This window comes from Diabrotica undecimpunctata, chromosome 11 (assembly GCF_040954645.1).
Source record: "Diabrotica undecimpunctata isolate CICGRU chromosome 11, icDiaUnde3, whole genome shotgun sequence".
NCBI classification, from domain to species: domain Eukaryota; kingdom Metazoa; phylum Arthropoda; class Insecta; order Coleoptera; family Chrysomelidae; genus Diabrotica; species Diabrotica undecimpunctata.
Window position 1 is genome coordinate 32,349,669 of NC_092813.1, and position 21,462 is coordinate 32,371,130.

General features: G+C 31.6%; 1 protein-coding gene and 1 long non-coding RNA gene across 3 annotated transcripts; one reads left to right on the top strand and one right to left on the bottom strand.

The window, feature by feature from the left end:
* Positions 1-15,955: 15,955 nt before the first annotated feature.
* On the top strand, positions 15,956-16,994 carry LOC140452897 (uncharacterized). Of its 2 annotated transcripts, XR_011952237.1 has the most exons (4): positions 15,956-16,153; positions 16,359-16,561; positions 16,734-16,868; positions 16,927-16,994. It is a non-coding gene; the product is annotated as an uncharacterized lncRNA (long non-coding RNA). The 2 variants fall into 2 exon arrangements; XR_011952236.1 differs by having other exon boundaries at positions 16,734-16,965.
* Positions 16,995-17,866: 872 nt separating this feature from the next.
* On the bottom strand, positions 17,867-20,089 carry LOC140452856 (uncharacterized). Its single transcript, XM_072547190.1, has one exon. It carries the CDS (start codon positions 20,087-20,089, stop codon positions 17,867-17,869), a length of 2,223 nt encoding a protein of 740 aa, XP_072403291.1.
* Positions 20,090-21,462: the final 1,373 nt, after the last annotated feature.

Here is a 21,462-nt window from a genome sequence, read left to right on the forward strand (position 1 = left end):
TTTCCTTGGTCCTTTATATACAATCTTTGTTTGGGGCCTTTTACTGCAACATTTCCCATTCTCTTCCCATACACATTATTCTATGTGTAACGTTTGAGCTAAGATTTTATGGTTTGTCAAAATTAAATAACTTCCTATAGTTATTTGGATTAAAAATTAGGTTACACTCGACTTGGAAATGTGTGATAGCACAGTTTTTATGATAGAAGGTTACCTGACATGGGGGTGTGGTTGATTATATCAATATTAGTTATTTACTTCTTCACACAAATTGCAACTCACACGCTATCTAGTTTTAAAAACGAAACGCATTTTTGGGGACTCACACAAATAGTGTATTCGTCCAGGTACTAAACCAAGTATGGGAATTACCGCGAGCTACTCACTTGTCTAAATTTCTACGGTTAATCTATTGTTTCGTTTCGGTACGATTGCAAAGCAAAGCAAAGTAAGTTAATGTTTATGTTACCGTTGATTCACTTTCACCAAAAATGAATTATTTAATCAAGATGTCGTTTCAAATAGACCAATACCAAAAATGTCCAGAAGTTAGTTAAGGAAGTGTGGCGTAATTATTATAAGTTACAAAAAAAGTCCGACAAAAAACTTCATATTATTGCCTATAATATAGGCATAATATAGGAATTTATATTATAAAAATTCCAAGCAGCGACTAAGAATAAATCCGATCTACTACTTTTTTTAAGATAAGTTATGAAACCTGAAATGTTTTGGTACAAAAACACTTTGGAGCTCAAAAGTAACCTTTATAGCAAAACAGATTTAACTGCAACGATGACGATTTGACAAGACCAAACACGACAGACGTTGGTTGATGCGGTGTTGCTTAATCGAATATTATTTTAGAGGTTGTCCATTGAACTGTAATATTAATAATCCATAATTACTGTAATGAGTTTATAATTATATTTATTATCAGAGCACTAATATTAGAGTTAAAATGTTTGAGGTAATTGATAAAATATGTTATTTGCTAAAGATATTAGTCATAATACTTAAAATGAACTGAATGGATGGAAGTCTATTAAATTAGAAAGCTAAATTTGTTTCATACTGAGAATTGTGCGATATTTAGTTAAAATAAATTGTTTCCAACGGTTGTGGAAATAAGCTTATAAAAATAGATTTACCTGTTTTTATTTTCAAAAATCATCAAGGTCGCTATTTTCGCTGATGGAATTTAATTGTAAATCGTCGCTATCTAAATCTTCCTCTGAATTAATAACAATACGATCTACGACTACATCAATTAGTGGTTCCTTTGATATCAATTCACGTTCAGTTGCGATTTGTCTGTTATTTTGTCGACTCCTCCACAGGAAAGGTTTGAAAAATTCGTCCGACAGCTGCTGGATTGACGTAAATGTAAAGTTTACATTTCTGGCTCCCACCTGATTTCAAAGCTGCCCAAAATATTTGAATAGGATTTAAATATGAATAGTATGGTGGGAGTCTAAATACATCATGTCCTTGTGCTCGTATAATTCTATCGATTGAATATTTTACATAACGTGGTTTATGCAATTTTATTATGTTATAGAGATCAGGCTTTAACATAGAGGCAGTACATGCAATATTTCTTTCCCGAAACCATTATTGCATAACACACTTATCGTTGATAAGTGTGTTCGATGCAGATGTGGGACATTTGTCTTCCTGTGTTTTATAGTATGGCGCATTATCTAATATTATTACACTATTCGGAGGGAAATTACACAAACGATGTTCTTCCAACCATTTTTTAAAATTTACATAGTTCATGTCATTATGATAGTCTTCAGATTTTGACGTCGACTTGTAACGATGAGTCCAAGCCATCACCGTTAAACCAGCGTGCGCGCGAACCAACCCATGAAGTAGGAATGTATCGACAGTAGAAAGGGCAAAACTAATTACCAAGCTCCGCTATATAAACCGCAACATTTCCTCATAGATACAGAATCGACAGGTGTTGACTGAAGGTTCTCTTCTTCCCTACCCCGGCTTGTGGACGTGTTGAGTTCACAAGTTGTTCCGTCCCATACCGCCGTTACCCGAAGAGCGTGTTGAGCTCTTCACTACCCGTACTCTGAAGCAGTCGTGTTGAGACTGTCGAGGAGTGTCCTATTAACCCGAATCACTTAAGGGACGTGTTGAGTTCCTTTCCTTTCTTTGTACCTATCGTCCGCTGTTATTAAATCGATACAACGTTCCTGTAAAATTTCAAATACACACTCGCTTGCCGATAAGACTAATTTCATATGACAAGGTCAAACTTAATTTGAATAAATAGGCCAGGTACTGAGAAGACTAAACCAAATTGTAAATATGTACATAAGATTTTTGTCAATTTAATTTAAGGAAGACAATAAAGTTTTATTTTTATTTTGAACTCTGTCTCTGACTGTTTAAAAGCTACCCGGATAGTGACTCCCACGAGAGGACATCACAGACTTCTACCTTAAATAAGAACCAGAAACAAAACCTTGTTCATTTCCTACCCCAACAATAATTAAACTTTGCTCTTTTGACACTTTTTTTTAAGTCCATTATTACTGGTCACACAAATTGTTTTTTGCAATATGGCTCGTAAGTAAATAGGTTTCGTCAGTAAGCACTATAAATTTATTTGCATCTCTTGCTTTCTTGATTTTCCGCAGATATTGCAGCCTTAAATGTCTAATTTAGTGTTTCTCTATCAACATGTTTCTGTTTTTTCCAGCGAAACCTAAATTTATGAAATTCCATCCTCATACTTTCTCTACTTCCTGCATAATTCAATTCATTTACAAATTTTTGGTGAATTTTATTAATTGTGGAAACGTGTTTATCGCAACGATAAAAATCATATATTTGTCTCCGTAATATACTTTGATCACATGGATCTAGCTGGAGGACTTTTTTTGTCGTTTATTAGGTATGGAGAGTCAGGGAGTTTCTCCATTTTCAACCTCACGACCTTCTTTAGCGATTTTTCTGACGCTGGATAAACTGAAACCTATAACAATTGAATATTATATTAACTTTTTCCTCTTATTCGATTATTTTCTATCTCTCTATAACACCACCTCTCGTTATGTTCGATTTATAACAAAAAAATGGTAATCTAGGTATGCAAAACATTTATATATATATATATATATATATATATATATATATATATATATATATATATATATATATATATATATCTACGGCATAAAGTGGACTCCGCCCATGTTAAAATTCAGGTTCAATTGAGCTCCGTGGTCAAGTGGATACCGATATACGGAGCTCACTTGACCATTCCATAATATTGGTTCTGTCGATTCATCAACATGTAGAGTTTAATAATTTATAAAAATTTTTTGGAGCCCGTAAATACCCCTGTATCATAAATGTATATCGTTTAGTTCACGTGTATATATTATAGGGTTCGTACAGATCTTCTTCAATGTATATTTGAACCATACGTTTATCGGTTTAAGTAAGCTCTGAGAGTTTGGCAACTGTGCGATTATACCGTATATTTTCAGCATATACCCTGAACGGTTCATATGGGCTCCTTATTTTTATCTACTGTTCGTAGACAGTGTAATCTAATACGCATTACACTGAGTAACAGAGGATATCTTATTACCTGGTATAACTACGTACTAAAAGGTAACTGGTTCTTTAAAAACAGGTATATAGATACAAAAGGATTTGGGCTTATTATTTAATGGAATATTCGCTTGCATAGGAAATTTTATTTTTTCTGCATTTTTAAAAATGTTGTTCTTTTATTTAATATAATTTTATTAGTTCAATGCCGAACTCGATGTTTTTTTTTTAATTACAGAAATTTCGTAATATATTTTGTTTACGTGAGTATGTCTTTGTACGTCTTATGTAAGCATCCGATTAATAAAAACTAATTTTATTTCATCCAATCTTCTGCGATATCTTTTATAAAGCTTTTTTATTATTTTAGTTCTGGTCTTATTTGTGTACTACATATGATATCTCGATGAACGGTTATCTCAAAATAAATATGGTTAAGAGCTACAATAGATATTTTTGTGTTAAAATTGGTAGTAGTGTGCACAAAAACAAAGAATGGTTAATTTGTCTAACAAGGTACATTCGGCGGCAGATGCATATAGTGCAAGCGTCTATGTTTTAAGGGTGGAAGGATGTGCACCTCATTTTTAGCTGACAAGCTTGCGAACAATATTATTTCTGGTCCTCAATTTACCTTTTAGTTTTAAACAATAATCTGTGACTGACCCCGTGCGATACAAACTATTTTCAAGGAATTTATAGGGAGTCTACGTTCAACAATCATGACATTATTGGATGTTCAGTTTTGTGAAAGCGTCTATGTTAGGGAAATTGAAGGAGCACACACGAGCTTTTCAGGGGTTTTGGCTGAAAATTGATTCATAGTTTATTTTTATTGTGCAATAATAGGTGTATCGTCTATATAATAGAAGTCCTAGTATCTACCGGTATGGATCGTTCGTTTGTGTAAATGTTATACAGTGTAGGTGCCTTTTTGCTACCCCAAGCGAGACCGTTCTTCATCTGCTATTCTTACCATTGAGTGATATAAAAAATATTCTCTTGTGTAGGCATAAGCAGACAATATAAGTGAGTTTGTTATCCAAGGGGATATCATATAGTTTTTGAAAAAATATTCTGTAAGTTAAGGTGTCGTAAGCGGCATTTAGATTGAAAAATACCACCACTGATACCCGATATTTTTCGTACCCATCTTTGATTTAGTATTTGTGATGTACATTACTTTGAATAGCTGACAAACTAAAAATTTCGGCTGATAGTTTTTGTGGTCGTTGGAGTTTTTGCCAGGTTTAAGCAAGGTAACAACTTTGGCTTGTCTCTAGACTTTGGGTATCTCCTAATTTGAATACAGTTGTTCATCATCTGGATAAGCCCTTGTAGTGTTTTTGGTCCAGATTTCGTAATAAGCTTTGTGCTCAGATCCTCAATGTCGGTATTTGTATTATTTTTCATTAAATATGTAGATGGTGGATCCAAGCTCAAAATCATTAAAAGGTTCTCTTAGCTGACTGGTTTTGTTCTTTCTTACTTTGAGTTATTCTTTGCGTTTTTTCCGATAGAAATAGTATGTCTATATCTATAATGTGGTTTTCAGCGATCAGCTATATACCAAATACCCTAGGTTAGGCCCTATATGTGTTTCCTGTACTAGAAATTAGTCAGATTCGTGTTTAGCTCATATGTCTGATACGTTTAAATAAAGTAAAGTTTCTGGATTTTTAGATATACCCTTAACAGTTATAGACATATGTTATTAGAATAGTTGGTCCTAAAAAGGACCAATTTGACAAAATCATATTAAAGGGGTGACTGAAGAATTAGCCGATTAATTAATTAATCATTACCCGGGGTATGCCCGATTACGGTGGTCTTATTAGTACTTCAATCTTCCTAAAGGCTCGTTTTTTAAACCCCATAAGTAGTGCGTAATCTTTTACTTTTTATTAAAAATTAAAATTTTACATGCCGTGTATTACTTTTTGAAGATATGTCGAATCAGATTTGTATAGTAATAATTTTAGGTTCTAAAGAACCTCTTTGTGGAAAATAAATAAGTTTGTGATATCTGTCACAACTCATATATAGATAATAAAAAAATAAACAGGTAAAATAAGTGTAAACAATCTTAACTACATACATCGGCGCCACTGTTCAGGTGATGGGTTTATCACAGATATCAAAGGTTACATTTTAATTCAATGTACTATTTACGTATCCTCAATATTAAACAAGTAGAAAAAGACATGTTTATGCTTTTATTTTTTTAAATCTATGCTATTTTCTTTCTAGAGTTCCGTCTTTTTTGAACGACCTGTGTTCTTTTTTCAATTGGGTACTTGTCCAAAGCTATGACAAATACTCTGTCCTCTGCTATTCTGCATTAATACGACTGATTTATTTTATCTTTCTTGCAACTATTTTAATGGTTATCCTGTGTATCTTCTTCTTCTTCTACTTTTTCTTTTCATATAGACATAACTGTCTGTTTTTCAATGTGCCTCCAGTAAGTTGCCTTTCCATCGTTTTCGTGGTCGTCCTACTGATCGTCTTCCTATGGGTTAACCGTCTCTTGCCGTCTTTATTGTTTTATTTGTTGTCATTCGGCTTATATGATCGTTTCATTCTACTCTTCTATTTCTTAACCAGTTTTTGATGTTCTTCACCTTGCATCTACGTCGTATATCTGTACTTCTAGCTCTGTCCCAAAGTGTCTTACCATCAATTTTTCTAAGTGTTTTCATCTCTGCTGTTTCATATCCTTTTTGTCCTCTCTGTGTCAGATCTTGTTTCTGCCGCGTATGTCATTATTGGTCTGATGACTGTTTTGTAAATTCTGTCTTTCGTTTCTGTTTCGATATTTTTATTTCTTCATAATGTTTCATTTATGCAGCCTGTGGCTCTGTTTGCTCTATTCACTGGGTCTTCCACTTTAGATTCGAGCTTTCCGTAGCTAGATAATGTGATGCCTAGATATTTAAGCTCTAACACTTGTTCTATAATATGACCTTCCAGCTCCAATTAACCTATTCATAACTCCAATTAATCTTAGTAAATTTGCTGTTGTAACCATGCATTTTGTCTCTTTTGGGCAAATTAACATATTAAATTTTCAGGCGGTTATATGAAATTGGTACAGCATACGTTGTAAATTATTTTCACTTTAAAAGAGTAGTATTGCGTCGTCTGCACAGCAGATTATTTTAATTTGTTTTTCTTCCATTTGGTATCCTTTTTTAGTTCTTATTTTTTATTATTGCATCCATAATCAGGTTGAATAATAGAGGACTCAGGTAATATTCCTGTCTTATTCCATTGTCACCTTCAATAGGGTCGGTTAGTTCTTCTTCTACTTTTACTTTTATTGTGTTGTTTTGGTATATATTTTCGATCGTTTTGATTTTTCCTAGAGGTATCTCTCTTGCGTACAATAAGGGGATAACGTTTTTTTAATTTGTGTATCTTCTGTATATCATTATTTCTTTTGTGTATTAAAAATTAAATTTTGGTTATTATTTCTTAAGATTCTCTTAACGTGTTTATTAATTGTCTTGTTTTATGTGTATCAAGATATGTGTGTCATGATAGATTGTAATGCATATTTCATTTAATGTAATTAAAGTGCTCTTTGCGTTTGCCTATTACTTTCTCACTTCCTTAGCGATAGGTCTTTTTTTCCTCATCAATAACCTTATCCTCGCTCGATACAGCTATTTTAACCCTCTATAGCCCCGTGTGTACTCAAGGTAACAAGGGAGTTTTTGATGCAGAAAACTTTTTTAAAACAATTTCCGACTCTAGTATGCCCTCTGTTAATTTCAGGCAATATTTGGTTATACATTTTAATACACTCTATGAACCTATGACGAAACCTATATGGAAATGTTTAACAGTATGTCAAATGGACATGACTGCCTTATTAGTTTGTATTTTCGATCGTGATTTATTGTTATAAATTGTGTAAAATTTATATAAAAATACATACAGAGGCATTATATCAGCATTTAGATATTGATTACCGTTGACATTTGTTTATTTTATTGTGTTGTTTCAGTACTGTGATAAAAAACAGGTATGTTGCTTTGAATCCACACTTTACCATATTATTTTAAATTATTTCTTTAAGATGGATACAAAAACGTTCTACGGGAAAAGCAGTAAATATCCGAGGAATCCAAAGACTCTGACTTTGATAGTGATAATAAGAAAGTAATAGTAAATTTTCCAGGTACCCAGATATTAATCGATCCAGAATCAAATAAAATGGAAAATGAAGACGATTTGTACGAAGCAAATTTAGACCAGGATACCAATTTAGATTTAGACTAAGATGAAGATGAGGGCGATACCGATAAAACTGAAAAACACACTGAACAAAATGTGCTCAAAAGGTCAAAAATGATCGTAAAAAACATTCAGTGGAAGAGTGGTTCTCGAACAGTATTTCCAAATCCAGAATGAAAAGGTAATTTACCAACATGCAAATTATTAGAACCGGAATCCCCTCTACATTATTTTAAAAAGATGATATCTACCAATATGCTGGAAAACATAGTAGAACAAAGTAATTTGTATGCACTTCAAAAGAATATAAATAAACCATTGAATATGACACTAGCAGAATTAAACCAATTTATTGGATCTGTTCTACTGATGTCAATATATGGCTTGCCAAGGACAAGATCATTTTGGCAGAAGGAAACACGTATTGCTCAAATAGTCGATACTATATCTAGGAATCGCTGGGAAGAAATAAAAACTAAAACGCATTTCAATAATAACGAAAATATGGTCAACAATAATGATAAGTTATACAAAATTAGACCATTCATCAACGGTCTATTTTAAAATTTTCAAAGTATTCCAATGAGTGAAAAATTGTGTATTGATGAACAAATGATACCATTCAAAGAGGCACATTCTTTAAAACAATATATGAAGAACAAACCCAAAAAATGGGGATACAAGGCATTTGTTTTGTGTGATAGCAATGGTATATAACTGGGAATTATATACAGGAACTGTTAAAGATCCCCTTCATTTACCTAATGTAGACACCAGCGGTAATGTAGTAATAAGATTGTGTGAGATAATCAAACCAAACAAATACTATAAAGTATATTTTGACAACTGGTTCAATGGCATTCAGTTGCAGATTGAAATGGAAAAACGTGGACTGCAATGTTTGGGATGTGTTCTTCCAAACAGATTGCCTTATTGCCATTTTTCTGATGACAAGAATATGAAGAAACAGGGCAGAGGTACTGTAGAAGAAAAGCACGCTACAGTAGATGGCATAAGACAAACAGCGTTAAAGTGGTACGATAATAAACCGGTTCATTTGCTTAGTACATTTGTTGGTTCTAAGCCTACTTCGTTAGTCAAGAGGTGGGATAAGAAACAAAAATCAAGAATTATTGTATGCTGTCCAAATTTAGTACAATTTTATAATAAATTTATTGGAGGTGTCGATCTTATGGATTCACTAATTGCTCTTTACCGAACAGACATAAGATCTAAAAAGTGGTATCTAAAAATATTTTTTCACCTTCTGGATTTAGCTGTTGTTAACAGCTAGTTGTTGCATCGTCGTGATTGCGATTACTTTGAAATTAAAAAGAAAAACCAGTACGCTACATAAGTCCCACTTATGTAGCGTACTGTTAGCAAGCAATGATCAGATCAAAAACAAAGGACGTCCCAGGCTCAGTGAAATTGAGAACGAAATTGTAAAAAAACAGAGGAGAGGATCTACTGCTATTGTACTACCAAAGGAAGTTAGGCTTGACCAAACCTTCCACTGGCCAGTAATTTCTGAAAAAAAGGAAAGATGCAAAAAACCAGGATGCTGTAATACTTCTAAAGTAATGTGCGATAAATGTAAAGTTGCTTTATGTTTTACAACTAACTACAAATATTTGTTTTTTTGAATGACATAATAAATAAGTATATAACTTAATTCGTAAGTTTTTGCTAAACACTCCCAAAACTCTCCCCAAACGAAATTTAAAAAATCTAAAAAAATTACTAGTTGTTGTAAATGGATATTTGAGCACATATACAAATTAAAACATTTTATAAACAAACAAGTTTACAAAAAAGTCGGGCAATAGAGGGCTAAGATATTTATATTTCACTATATGCTCTATCATTTGGTTTTCATTTATAATTTGCACCTATGACGAAATTTATAATATCTAAGATCTGGTGCTTTCATATGAAACTGGAATAAAACACTTGTTAGATAATATTTATTCGTTTTGAGTACACTTTTCTTAGAACCTAGTATATAAAAAAATAAATATTTGTCTGTCAACAAATTTCTTTATAAAAGTACGAGGCACTATTCTCATGCTGTGAGCTTTGCTGCTCTGTTACTTTTATAACGCTTAAGCTATTTTTAATTTATTGTCAATATTTTTGAGGTGTGTTATCTTAAATGATCATTTTTAAGGTTAGTACGTTTGATTAAATGAAATTGACATTAATTTGATAGTTTCCATTTTATTAGTGCTGATGGTATATGACTAGCATCTGTTGGTACTATATATCAATTTCAACATGTGGAAGTGAGAGCACTCTCTTGTTAGTAATTTCAGCGTAAATTTTAACGAAACCAGAAATAACCCATATTATTCTCCCCGTGTGATCTTAGTATTTCCGTTGATTAAATAGTATAGGGTATCCAATATCAATATCTAATGTTGATTTTTAAATGCACACTTTAGATACTCTGTTTTTGTTTACCTTATTTTTAGACCTTTTTGCTCAAGCGCCCATCTCCATTGTCTCAATCATTAATTCAATTATCTCTCCTTATCTCTTACTAACACCACATCGTTAGCATACATAAGGCACCAAGCGATATCTCCTTAACATGTTTTCGTTAATTTTTCCAACACTAATTAGAAGAGATAAGGGATTAGCACTGACCCCTGATGCAATACTATTCTCAAATGAAATTTATCAGTCTTACCCTCACTTGTTCTAACATTAGTTTTCCATTACTTGCCTTATGATAAAAATTGCATCCGTTGTTGATATGCCTTGCATGAATTTAAACTGATTTCCTAATATTTCTGTTTCTTCCTCTATCCTACTATCAATTATTCTCTCCCACAGTTTCATGGTGTGACAGAGTAGTTTTAGGGCTCTATAGTTTGTACAGAGTTTAACATCTACTTTGTTTTTATATACAGGTACTAAAATGCTACTTCTCCATTCATCCCGTATTCGCCTTACTTTCAAAATTCTATTAAATAGTCCTGTTAGCCAACTTGTTCCTGATTTTCCTAATGCTGATCATATATATCCAGGGATGCCATCAGGACCTATGCCTTTCCTTTTTTCATCTTATGTAGCTCTTGAATTACTTCCGCGGTCGTCATTTTCGGCACCATTGCTATTACTGTCTCTGTTGCCTCTATAGATGCTTTCTCAAACTCTTAGTTTAATTGGTCGTTAAAGAACTCCTCGTAGCTATTTTTTAGATCCTTTCCTTGCATAAATAGTTTAATGTATTTATCTCGTATACATTTAATCTGATTAAAATCTTTGGTTTTCTTTGCTCCACTTTTAACAATTTTGTATATGTTTTTTTCTTAGTACTCAGTTCATTGTACAGCTTTTCATGCGCTGCTACCTTAGATTGTGCTACCGCACATTTGCTTCCTCTTTATCTATTTGATACTTTTAATAATCTTATTCTGATATTTTTTCTTGTCCCTCCTTATATAATCTTCTCTTGTCTTTTATATTGTCTTAAACATCGTCTGACTATCTATATTTACCAATTTTTAAGTCAATTTTCTGAGATTTTTTCAAGTATTTTAGTTACACCCTCTTTAATAATTTTTGACACATTTCTCCAAATTTCATTATGACCTTCTTCCATATTCCAACACATTCTTTTTTTATTTCTGTTCTAAATTGAACTACTTTGTCGCTTGTTAACGTCAATTAATTGTTTTTGTGACTCTCCTCGATATTTTGGTTTTATTTCATATTTTACTTGTATATCTAGTACCAGCACTTTATGCTGTTTACTTACAGTTTCACTAATTATTACTTTAGAGTCTTTACATAAGGGATTGGCTTACGATCCATATTTGGAATTGATTTTGTCTGCTTTTAAATTGGATAAGTTGGCTTTCTCTTTTCTAAAAGCATGTACTAACAGTACACTAGGTATGGCCACTGTTAGTACATGCTACTGCTAATTCCAGCATATTATCTGCCATATTATTTGCTGCTAATAGCATTCTAATATTTCATCTATAGATTAAATCCGTGTAACAAATAGATATTTTTCACTTTCTCGGAGTAATAATATTCTAACATACAAAATCCTATTAAATTGCCAAAACCTTCCTTGCATATTTTATTCACTTATAAGGCACAGCAGCAATATTAGTACCATAATAAGGGTATAGTCCTGGACTGGCTAATCGTTGGATAATAGGAAGCATGAGTGTAGCAGTTTTAATGTTTTCGGGACTGCTACCTGGTATGGGGGAGCAGAGATATCAGTACCAAGTTATTGCATATATGAATTGTTGCTTGAACTTTATTATTATTAAACAGCACTATATAAACAGCACTATATTCTATAACACAAGAAACACTGTTATAAAACAGTCGAATAATATACAGATTCTCAATTCAAATATTCAAAAAATTAAAGAACAGCTTACTAAAATAGAAATGGCCTATTTAAAATGCAATCCATTAATGGCCCAAAGTACCAAGCACTTCTAGCATATGGTAATGATATTGATCTCATAAGAAACTCTCTCCCGTCTGCGACATCTTCAACAAAGTGAAGAGAACACGAAAAATGTTTTACTTAAAATCAACAAAATGAAAAACAAATACAAGCGAATCAACAGAAGAGAGCAATTCAATCTAGATTGTGAATAAAACAAGTGATGTTTTTATCTAAGGGGACGTCATAGAATTTTTGGAGAAGTTTTCTCTAATTTAATATGTCGTAAGCGGCATTTCGATTGACAAATACTACCCCTAATACCTGATATCTTTCGTACCCGTTGTTGATTTTTGCAACAATGGGTACGTTATTACATACTTTATAAGTATTACGAATAAAAATAAATAAGCAAGAAGAATGTAAGTGTACTATATTTAAACCAAGTGACAGAAAAAAGAATATTATACATACATGTACTTCTAAATTAAAAATTATATGCCTGACAACGCAAGATACAAAAAACAATGATTTAACATTGAAAACAATGATAGCTTGCACAAGCGACAAAGTATTTAAAACGATAAAGCCGAACATATTATATGTAATTGTAATAGATATGTTGGCTAAAATTATACCATAAGACACCGAAATATTATATCTATGTGTTTATGTGTATCTAAAGTATAGTAGTATATTGAATTCCCTACATTAAAAAATCGAAATATTTAAATTAGACAGTAAAAAATTATAATTTTAAGATTGATTTATAAATTATTATAATTTAAATTTTACTGCTTGATGAAACAAATATAGTAAGTCATACACTATAGCAATCGAAACATCGGAAAGTACATTTATAATATAATAAATATTTCAGTGCCAATGTATTAAAGAAAATTCTAGTACATAAAAATGGACACTTGCCTATTCAAAGTTTATAATAGACACTAATTTCAGTTTATCTATAATTAAAGCAAGTAATAAAAATTATAATTATTAAAATATTTAACTACATTAACCAAGTACGTATTTGTGAAATTTCTCGATGACTAAATTGATTGATATTTAAATAAATTTGAAGTTCCAAAACGTACCTGCTGTAAAATTTAAAAATCTACGACTAATCAAATTATTGGCAACATCGGAGGAGTTTAGTTGGGTACGCAAAGAAATGTATACGGATCCCAAAAGTGTTTTAACCTATTACAGAGGCCACTTAATCCGACGTGTTGGTCGGAGTCCACATAAAGCGCTACCCAGATAATAATATACACGGTGTATATTCGCCTGGAGTTAGTATAATACCGTTTTAGTACGGAGCTCTCATTAACCGCTAGATCTATATATATATATATATATATATATATATATATATATATATATATATATATATATATATATATATATATATATATATATATATATATATTGTTATGATGTATTGTTTGTTTGAATGATGAGCAATGAGTATTTTTTATAATTTAATATATATAGGGTTTTTATCGCGGTTCTCAAAGAATTAGTTTGTAAGTACTTTTTAAATTATCTTTATTATAACTATTATGAAACACACATATATATCTAACCTAGCCAATGTAAATTTAAAATAAACTATCTTTAAATTGATATTCTTATAAAACTAATTAAATTCTATAGACAATGTAAAATTTAAACAAACTATCTTCAAAATTGAAATTGTTATGACACTAACTAAATTATATTAACAAAATTTTGTACCTTTCTTTCACTGAATGCCTAAATGAACTGTTTTCCACTATATAGATTCTAATCACCACTGAATGTCTTTGTACTTCGGTTATCCTTGTTTTTGTGAAATTACTTTTTCCAATTATCAGCTTCTACCAATTTAAGATATATTTTTCTTCACCAGCATTTATAAACCACCAAGCAAACCAGCAAACAGCATTTATATTTATTCTTCTTTTCAATATACCAATATCCAATTATTATAAGTTGATTTATACTAATTTCCAATCATAATATATTTTTACTTCCTTCCAATATCCATCCAATACTCTACTAATATACTTTTATAATCTTCAATAATTATTTATGTATAATTATAAATGTGCATTAAAATATATGCATAATTTTTAATCTTCATTTAACTCACTATATTAAACAATTGGACTATTTGTAACTGAATGGACTGGACCTACTTTCTTACTAAAACTTTTCTGACTGCACTATCTTGAAAATTCTGAACAATTCACTAACTTAATGAGTCTATCTTCTACTAACTTTCATAATAAACTGGCCTCACAATAACTGTAACTCATAACTGATCGCTTCTAATCCAAATCACCGGGTATTTATATCTTTTTTTCTGTTCTAGAATCATCTGGCAATAAATCATGTTCCATTTGTTCTATTAAATATATGTCTGAATTTTCTGGAACAAACCATTTCGCAAACATGGCCATCTCCGGTGATCTAGAGAACTCCATTCTTTTCTATTAATAATTTTGTTGACATTTAGGCTTTTCAGATCAGAATAAACATTTAAATCATTAAATATATATAAATTAAACATTTTAAACTAACATTATTATTATAACCCCACTTTATATTCGTATTATGATTAATTTCTGTCTGTCAATTTACTGTATAGTTGGTTGCCTATGCACATGGCTCACTTAAATATATTTACAACATTAAAATACAACTTTTTACACTTATTATATGCTAATTTATTAAAAATGCCCTCACATAAATATATTTTTATTAAATTCTCTAGTATATAACTTCTTAAAATAACCAAATACTTGTTATATCTAAAATTATCTAGTATATAACTTATAAATTAATTTTTTAAACAATATCTTTCTTTCTCCTATATCATATCAATATATATATATATATATATATATATATATATATATATATATATCGAGAAAAGGAGTACGACCGTCAATCTAATATAAGCTAAGGAACACTCGAAGAGTGGTGGGTTTTTCGGTCAAAGTGGAGAAATAAAAGACAAAGAAGGTGGCTACTTCAATCTATTTATTGAAGACGTTTCACTTCTTAACCAAATCTAAAAAAAACAATATGAAAAACCAAACATCCATGGAAAAGTTATTATAAGTTGCTTACCTTAAAAAGATATGTAGCAGTCAAAGATATAAAATGTGTAAGTAATGTGTGTAATGTGTGTGTGTAATGTGTAATAAGCTTCTTTATATATATAATATATATATATATATATATATATATATATATATATATATATATATATATATATATATATTATATATATATATAGGTATATATATATATATATATATATATATATATATATATATATATATATATTATTTACATCCATTTTTTATAAATACTATAACTCACTTTTACGGAGGTAATTAACAATAAAAACGTTCTACTAGAAACTATCAACTTACGACTTCCAATACTATAAGGCCACTTGAGTCACAATACGTTTTTGCTCAATAATAGTTCCTGTATAAGTAAAATTGTTTTTTAATGTAATTAATTGAAGCACACTAGACATGTTGCAGTTTTGCCATCACATTCTTCAGAGTATGTTTTAACTTTTTTAACTTTTCTATCGGCCTTTTTACTAGTCTGTTATGTATGGTTTTCATTTACGGATATCCTTGGCAACGTTGCACTTGGCAAACGGAACCTCAAGTGACAGCGGTGACATGACATCCACACATGACAATGGACTACCTAAGTCCTGACGTCACAATGGGTGGGGATTTTGAAAACCTTTCCAAACAAATCTCGTTTGCATGTGTTTCTCCCGTAAGACTTTGGAAACGTTGATTTTTTTGATATTTAAAAAAATAAATAAGGATTTTCGCTCCCAAATATCTATTCTGTGCGATTGGTTTTATAGGTTGTTCGTGAATTTGTGAGGTAAGAGTATCAAAGTATTAAGATATTTACTGTCAAAGTTCATATTTTGAGGTTATATTCTGTGGGATTAAAACTTTAATTATTTTTTCTTTATTTCAAGGTATTTTGTTGTTGTTTTTATCCGATTATTTCAAAATTAATTAATAAATCTTTGAATTTGTTTACAAAGTTAAAAAAATTTAAATTTATTTTTTATTTTTTTTAGGTGGATTTTATCCCAAAAGTACTATAGATATTCGTTTTTATAAGGATAGGACTGTTATTTTATTATTACATCCATCCCATTATTAGTAAAATGGTTATGTGCTTCGTTCCAAACTGTAAACATTACAGTGAGCAAAAAAGATGCAAATTTTTTGTATTCCCTTCGAAAATTTCAGAGAAGCAGAAGTGGATCAATCTCATTAGGTAAAAGTACTTATTAGTTTGTTTTAATATTGCTTATATTTTAGATATTCTGTGATTGTCTTTTCAGATTTATACTAAGTCTCTGTCATGATTTTTAAAGATAATTTAAAATGTAATTGTGCTATTTGTATGTTAGGCTAAAATTAATAACTTTATTTTGGTCTGTTTTCAGGAGGCAAGATAGAGAACCATCTAAGTACTCGTTAGTTTGTAGTTGTCATTTTGTGGATCAAGATAGGAAAAATGGACCTACAATTTTTGAGCATAACATAAAGAGAAAATTTGTGTTCTCTACTCCAGAAAAACGGTAAGCTTAAATCTGATTTAAATGAATATCTTAATATAATAGGAATATTTTTTTTTAGCAAAAGACAGGCTCAGCAAATAAATTCCTCATTAGATGAAGGGGCAACTTCATCTTCAGTTGATATTGACCATCAACAAATAGTCCTGAACCAGGTCCATCCACATCAATCCACACAGAAAAAGTGGCTGTATCTCTACCAGAAAGAAGTAATGCATCTGTAGGGGCGGAAAATTACTTTCTTAAAGAAGAAGTAAATCAATTAAGTGAAAAATTAAAAAATCTTTCATGTCGGTTTAGTTTTGAACAAATTAAAAATAATGATGCTCATATTTTAATGTACACAGGAATACCAACCAGTGCTCTGTACTTAACATTATTTGAAACTATGGAAGGTTTTGAGTTAAATTATTACGCAAACTGGCAAGTAAAAATTTTACCCAAAATTGACCAAATGCTAATGACACTGATGAAATTAAGGTTAAATTTACCACATGAAGATTTGGCAATTAGGTTTAATTGCAGTACAGCGACTGTCACTAATATTGTGATGACATGGATATATGCCTTGCATGAAATTTTATTTAAACAACTTGTTTGTTTGTTCTTTTTCTACATTGATCTACATCATATGTAGATATGATGTGATGATTTATCTATTCGTAATGTGAAAAATTCTTATATTAAAATTATACAAAATGAATTTCAAGATCTGACTTTTTTATTCTCGCTTGACACACACAGAGATGATACAGATTAATTATTAGTTGCTATTGGCAACCTTGACATTTCCCCTTTTTAATAATTATGCAGCCACTATCTTGAACATGCCCCCCACCTTGAAAGGATCGCTTTCAATTTAACAGGTAAGCAAGTAAATGAGGAAATGCATTACATGCAATAAAAAATAAACAAATACATCTTCAATAATTATTATAAACTTTTAAGTTTAAAAATCAAACAAATGTTCTTTAACTAAGACGCATTAACAGTTCTAGAACTTAAGACGTGATTGCACCTTCACTTTGATCACTAGGAACCGGAAGTGGACAAATGTTTGTAACAGCTCGCTTTATAAGTCCTTTTGAAGTTCTTATGGTAACCACTCGTGTAACTCCATCAACGCCGGGATGCAAAACTTCTACGCGCCCAAGACACCAGTTTAAAGGAGGTAAATTTCTTTCTTTGATGAGGACGAGTGTGTCAGTCTGAATTTTAGATTGGTTGACTTTCCATTTCTTCCGTTCTTGCAATTCGGAGATGTATTCCAGAGACCAACGTTTCCAAAAATGATGGCGAAGTTGCTGCAACTGCTGGAATCTAGACAAACTGGTAATGGATGAGTTTGATAGATTTATTTCTGGAACGGAATCCATGGCTCTTCCAATGAGGAAGTGAGCTGGTGTCAAAGGCAAAAGATCAGAAGGGTTAGAAGACAATGCACTCAAAGGACGAGAATTTAATACTCCTTCAATCTGAGTTAGTAATGTAACAAATCTTTCATAATCTAATTTCGTATCTGTCATAACTCGTTTGAGGTTAGCCTTCACCGATTTGACTCCAGCCTCCCAGAGACCGCCAAAATGAGGAGAATGAGCCGGTATGAACTTCCAATTTATATCAGATTTAGCACACATATCAGGGAATTTATTACCATTGGTTTTCAAAAATTTACCCAATTCCAACAAAGAATTGTTGGCACCCACAAATGTGGTTCCGTTATCACTCATCATCTGACATGGTTTGCCCCTTCTAGCTATAAATCGTTTTATTGCCGCCATAAAGGCTTCGGTGGAAAGATCCGTTACCACCTCTAAATGAATGGCCTTTGTCGATAGGCAAACAAATAAACTAATATAACCTTTATATGAAGAAGCACCCCTATGACGACTAGTTCTGAGGGCAAATGGACCAGCATAATCAACTCCTGTAACAGCAAATGGAAATGAGGGGGTGACTCTTGATTGGGGAAGATCTCCCATGATGGGATTAACTTGATCGGGATTTAAGCGAAAGCAACGCAAGCATTCGCGAACCGTTCTCCTAGCCAATGATTTTCCATGTAAAGGCCAATATTTCTCACGCACGTGAGCTAGGAGATGTTGAGGTCCTGCATGGCACAGCTTGAAATGCTCTTGACGAAAAAATAGAATAGTAAACTTATGATTAGATTGAATTAGAATAGGATGTTTCTTTTGATAAGAAAAGTTTGAATTACTTAATCTACCACCGACCCTGAGTAATCCTTCTGGATCTAAAAAGGGATTAAGTGATAAGATTCTGCTTTTAGAAGAAACTGCATTACCTCTTCTTAAGCACTGAATCTCAGATGGGAAACCTTCAGCTTGTACCAACTTAACTAGAGTAAGGGTAGAATTGTTAATCTTCTGCGTGGTTAAATGCCCCAAAACACGAGTGGCCTTGTTCTTTCGTTGAGAATTGTAGTAGAAACGCAAAGAGTAAGCCACTGACCTTACCAAGGTTGAAAAACTCGAATATTTTTCAAAATCAAATAATGGAGTAGACGAAACTATCATAAATTGGTTGCTAATAGTTTTAAACTCTGGAAGTTTTTCTTTATCAAAAGATACTTGAACTGGCCAAGTTTCAGGAGAATCTAGCAAGAATGATGGGCCGTGCCACCAAAATGAACAAGAGCTTAGAACCTGAGGTTCAATTTCTCGAGAGAGTAAATTAGCCGGGTTACAATCCGTAGGTACATGTCTCCAATTTTCGGGATCTGTGTTGGACTGAATTTCTGAAACACGATTACCAACGAAAGTTTTTAGTACATGTGACGAAGTTTTTATCCAGCCCAAGGTAATGGTTGAGTCAGACCACAGAAAAATCTTATTGAACTGAATATTCAAAGAAGTAATAACCATTTTAGAAAGACGTGATAAGATCAAAGCTCCGCTAAGTTCCAGGCGAGGTATGCTCAGCTTCTTTACAGGTGCTACTTTGCTTTTAGCACAAAGTAAATTTATAAAAATGTTACCCTTTTTATCAACACTGCGAATATATATGGCTGCGCCATAAGCAACTTCGCTTGCGTCACGGAATCCGTGCATTTCAATAAGAACAGAATTAGGGAGAACTACATTTCTTTGAATTTGCAATTTATTCAACTCATGCAACTGATCTCTGAAAGATAACCACTCAGACTGAATATGCAATGGCACTCCTTCATCCCAGTCTAACTTGTCTAACCAAAGGAGTTGCATAAGGATTTTGACTTTAATGATTGATGGACTTAAGAGACCTAAAGGGTCGAATATTTGAGCAATACCAGAAAGTATTGATCTTTTAGTGATAATTTTGGTGATAATATCAATACTTTCGGCCTCTTTTTTTTCTTCCTGTAAAAGCCAAGTGAATCCCACAGTATTACCAAAACTACTTAATTTGATCTTTAATTATTCTAATTCATTGGATGACATTTTTCTATTAAGGGCTTTATATGGCCTGGGAGGATATAGTGCTTCTGCAGTTTTAGTTTCTGTCTTACTGTGGACAGGAATGTTCCACGTACATGTTTTATCAGTAATTGATATATTGTAATGTCCAAAGAGAGCTATAGTGGCTATATGATGGCATTTAATACCCCTAGGACAGGAACAATTTGCAGCAGTAATTTGCCATGTTTTATTTAACATAATCTGCAATGATAAAATTAAGTACTTAGATTCCCACATCTAAACTTAAAAATCGTTAAGTTACCTCAACATTATAAGTTTTGTCTTTCATACTTGCAAATACTTCTCCCTTAATGATTAATAAATCAGGGTCAAACAACATATTTTTCACATGATTTGATTCAAGGGCATTTTCACCCTTTCGTATAATTTTGTTGTTATTACTGAAAAATTCAGTAATACTGGATATCTTCAACACATGTTTACTAGCCATTATATGCTCTATAATGGCTAGTAAACATGTGTTGAAGATATCCAGTATTACTGAAAAAAATAGAAAAAAAAAATACTAAAAAATAAACTTGAAAAACTATTGCAATTTTCAACATTCATTACAACATTCAAAAAACATTTTTTTAAGTACTCACTATACCAATTTAATAGAAAGATTTCCACAGAATATTATATTAAAACTAAAAGTCCTTATTCACTACTTAAACTAGGAGAAAACGAATATCTTTAGTCTTTTAGGGGATCGAATCACTGACACCTAAAAAGAATAAAACATTAATTTAAATATTTTTCAACTTCATAAATAAATTCAATGATTTATTGATTTACAATATAAAATAACCCTGATAAAATGACAACAAAATATCTTGAAATAAAGAAAAAAATAATTAAAGTTTTAATCCCACACAATATAACCTCAAAATATGAACTTTGACAGTAAATATCTTAATACTTTGATACACTTACCTCACAAATTCACGAACAACCTATAAAACCAATCGCACAAAATAGATATTTGGGAGCGAAAATCCTTATTTATTTTTTTAAATATAAAAAAAACTAACGTTTCCAAAGTCTTATGGGAGAAACACATGCAAACGAGATTTGTTTGGAAAGGTCTTCTAAGCCCCGCCCATTGTGACGTCAGACTTAGGTAGTCCATAGACTTG

Bases quoted from the DNA above. Each gene is read 5' to 3' on its own strand.
- LOC140452856 (XM_072547190.1), bottom strand. From the start codon at position 20,089: ATGCAACTCCTTTGGTTAGACAAGTTAGACTGGGATGAAGGAGTGCCA.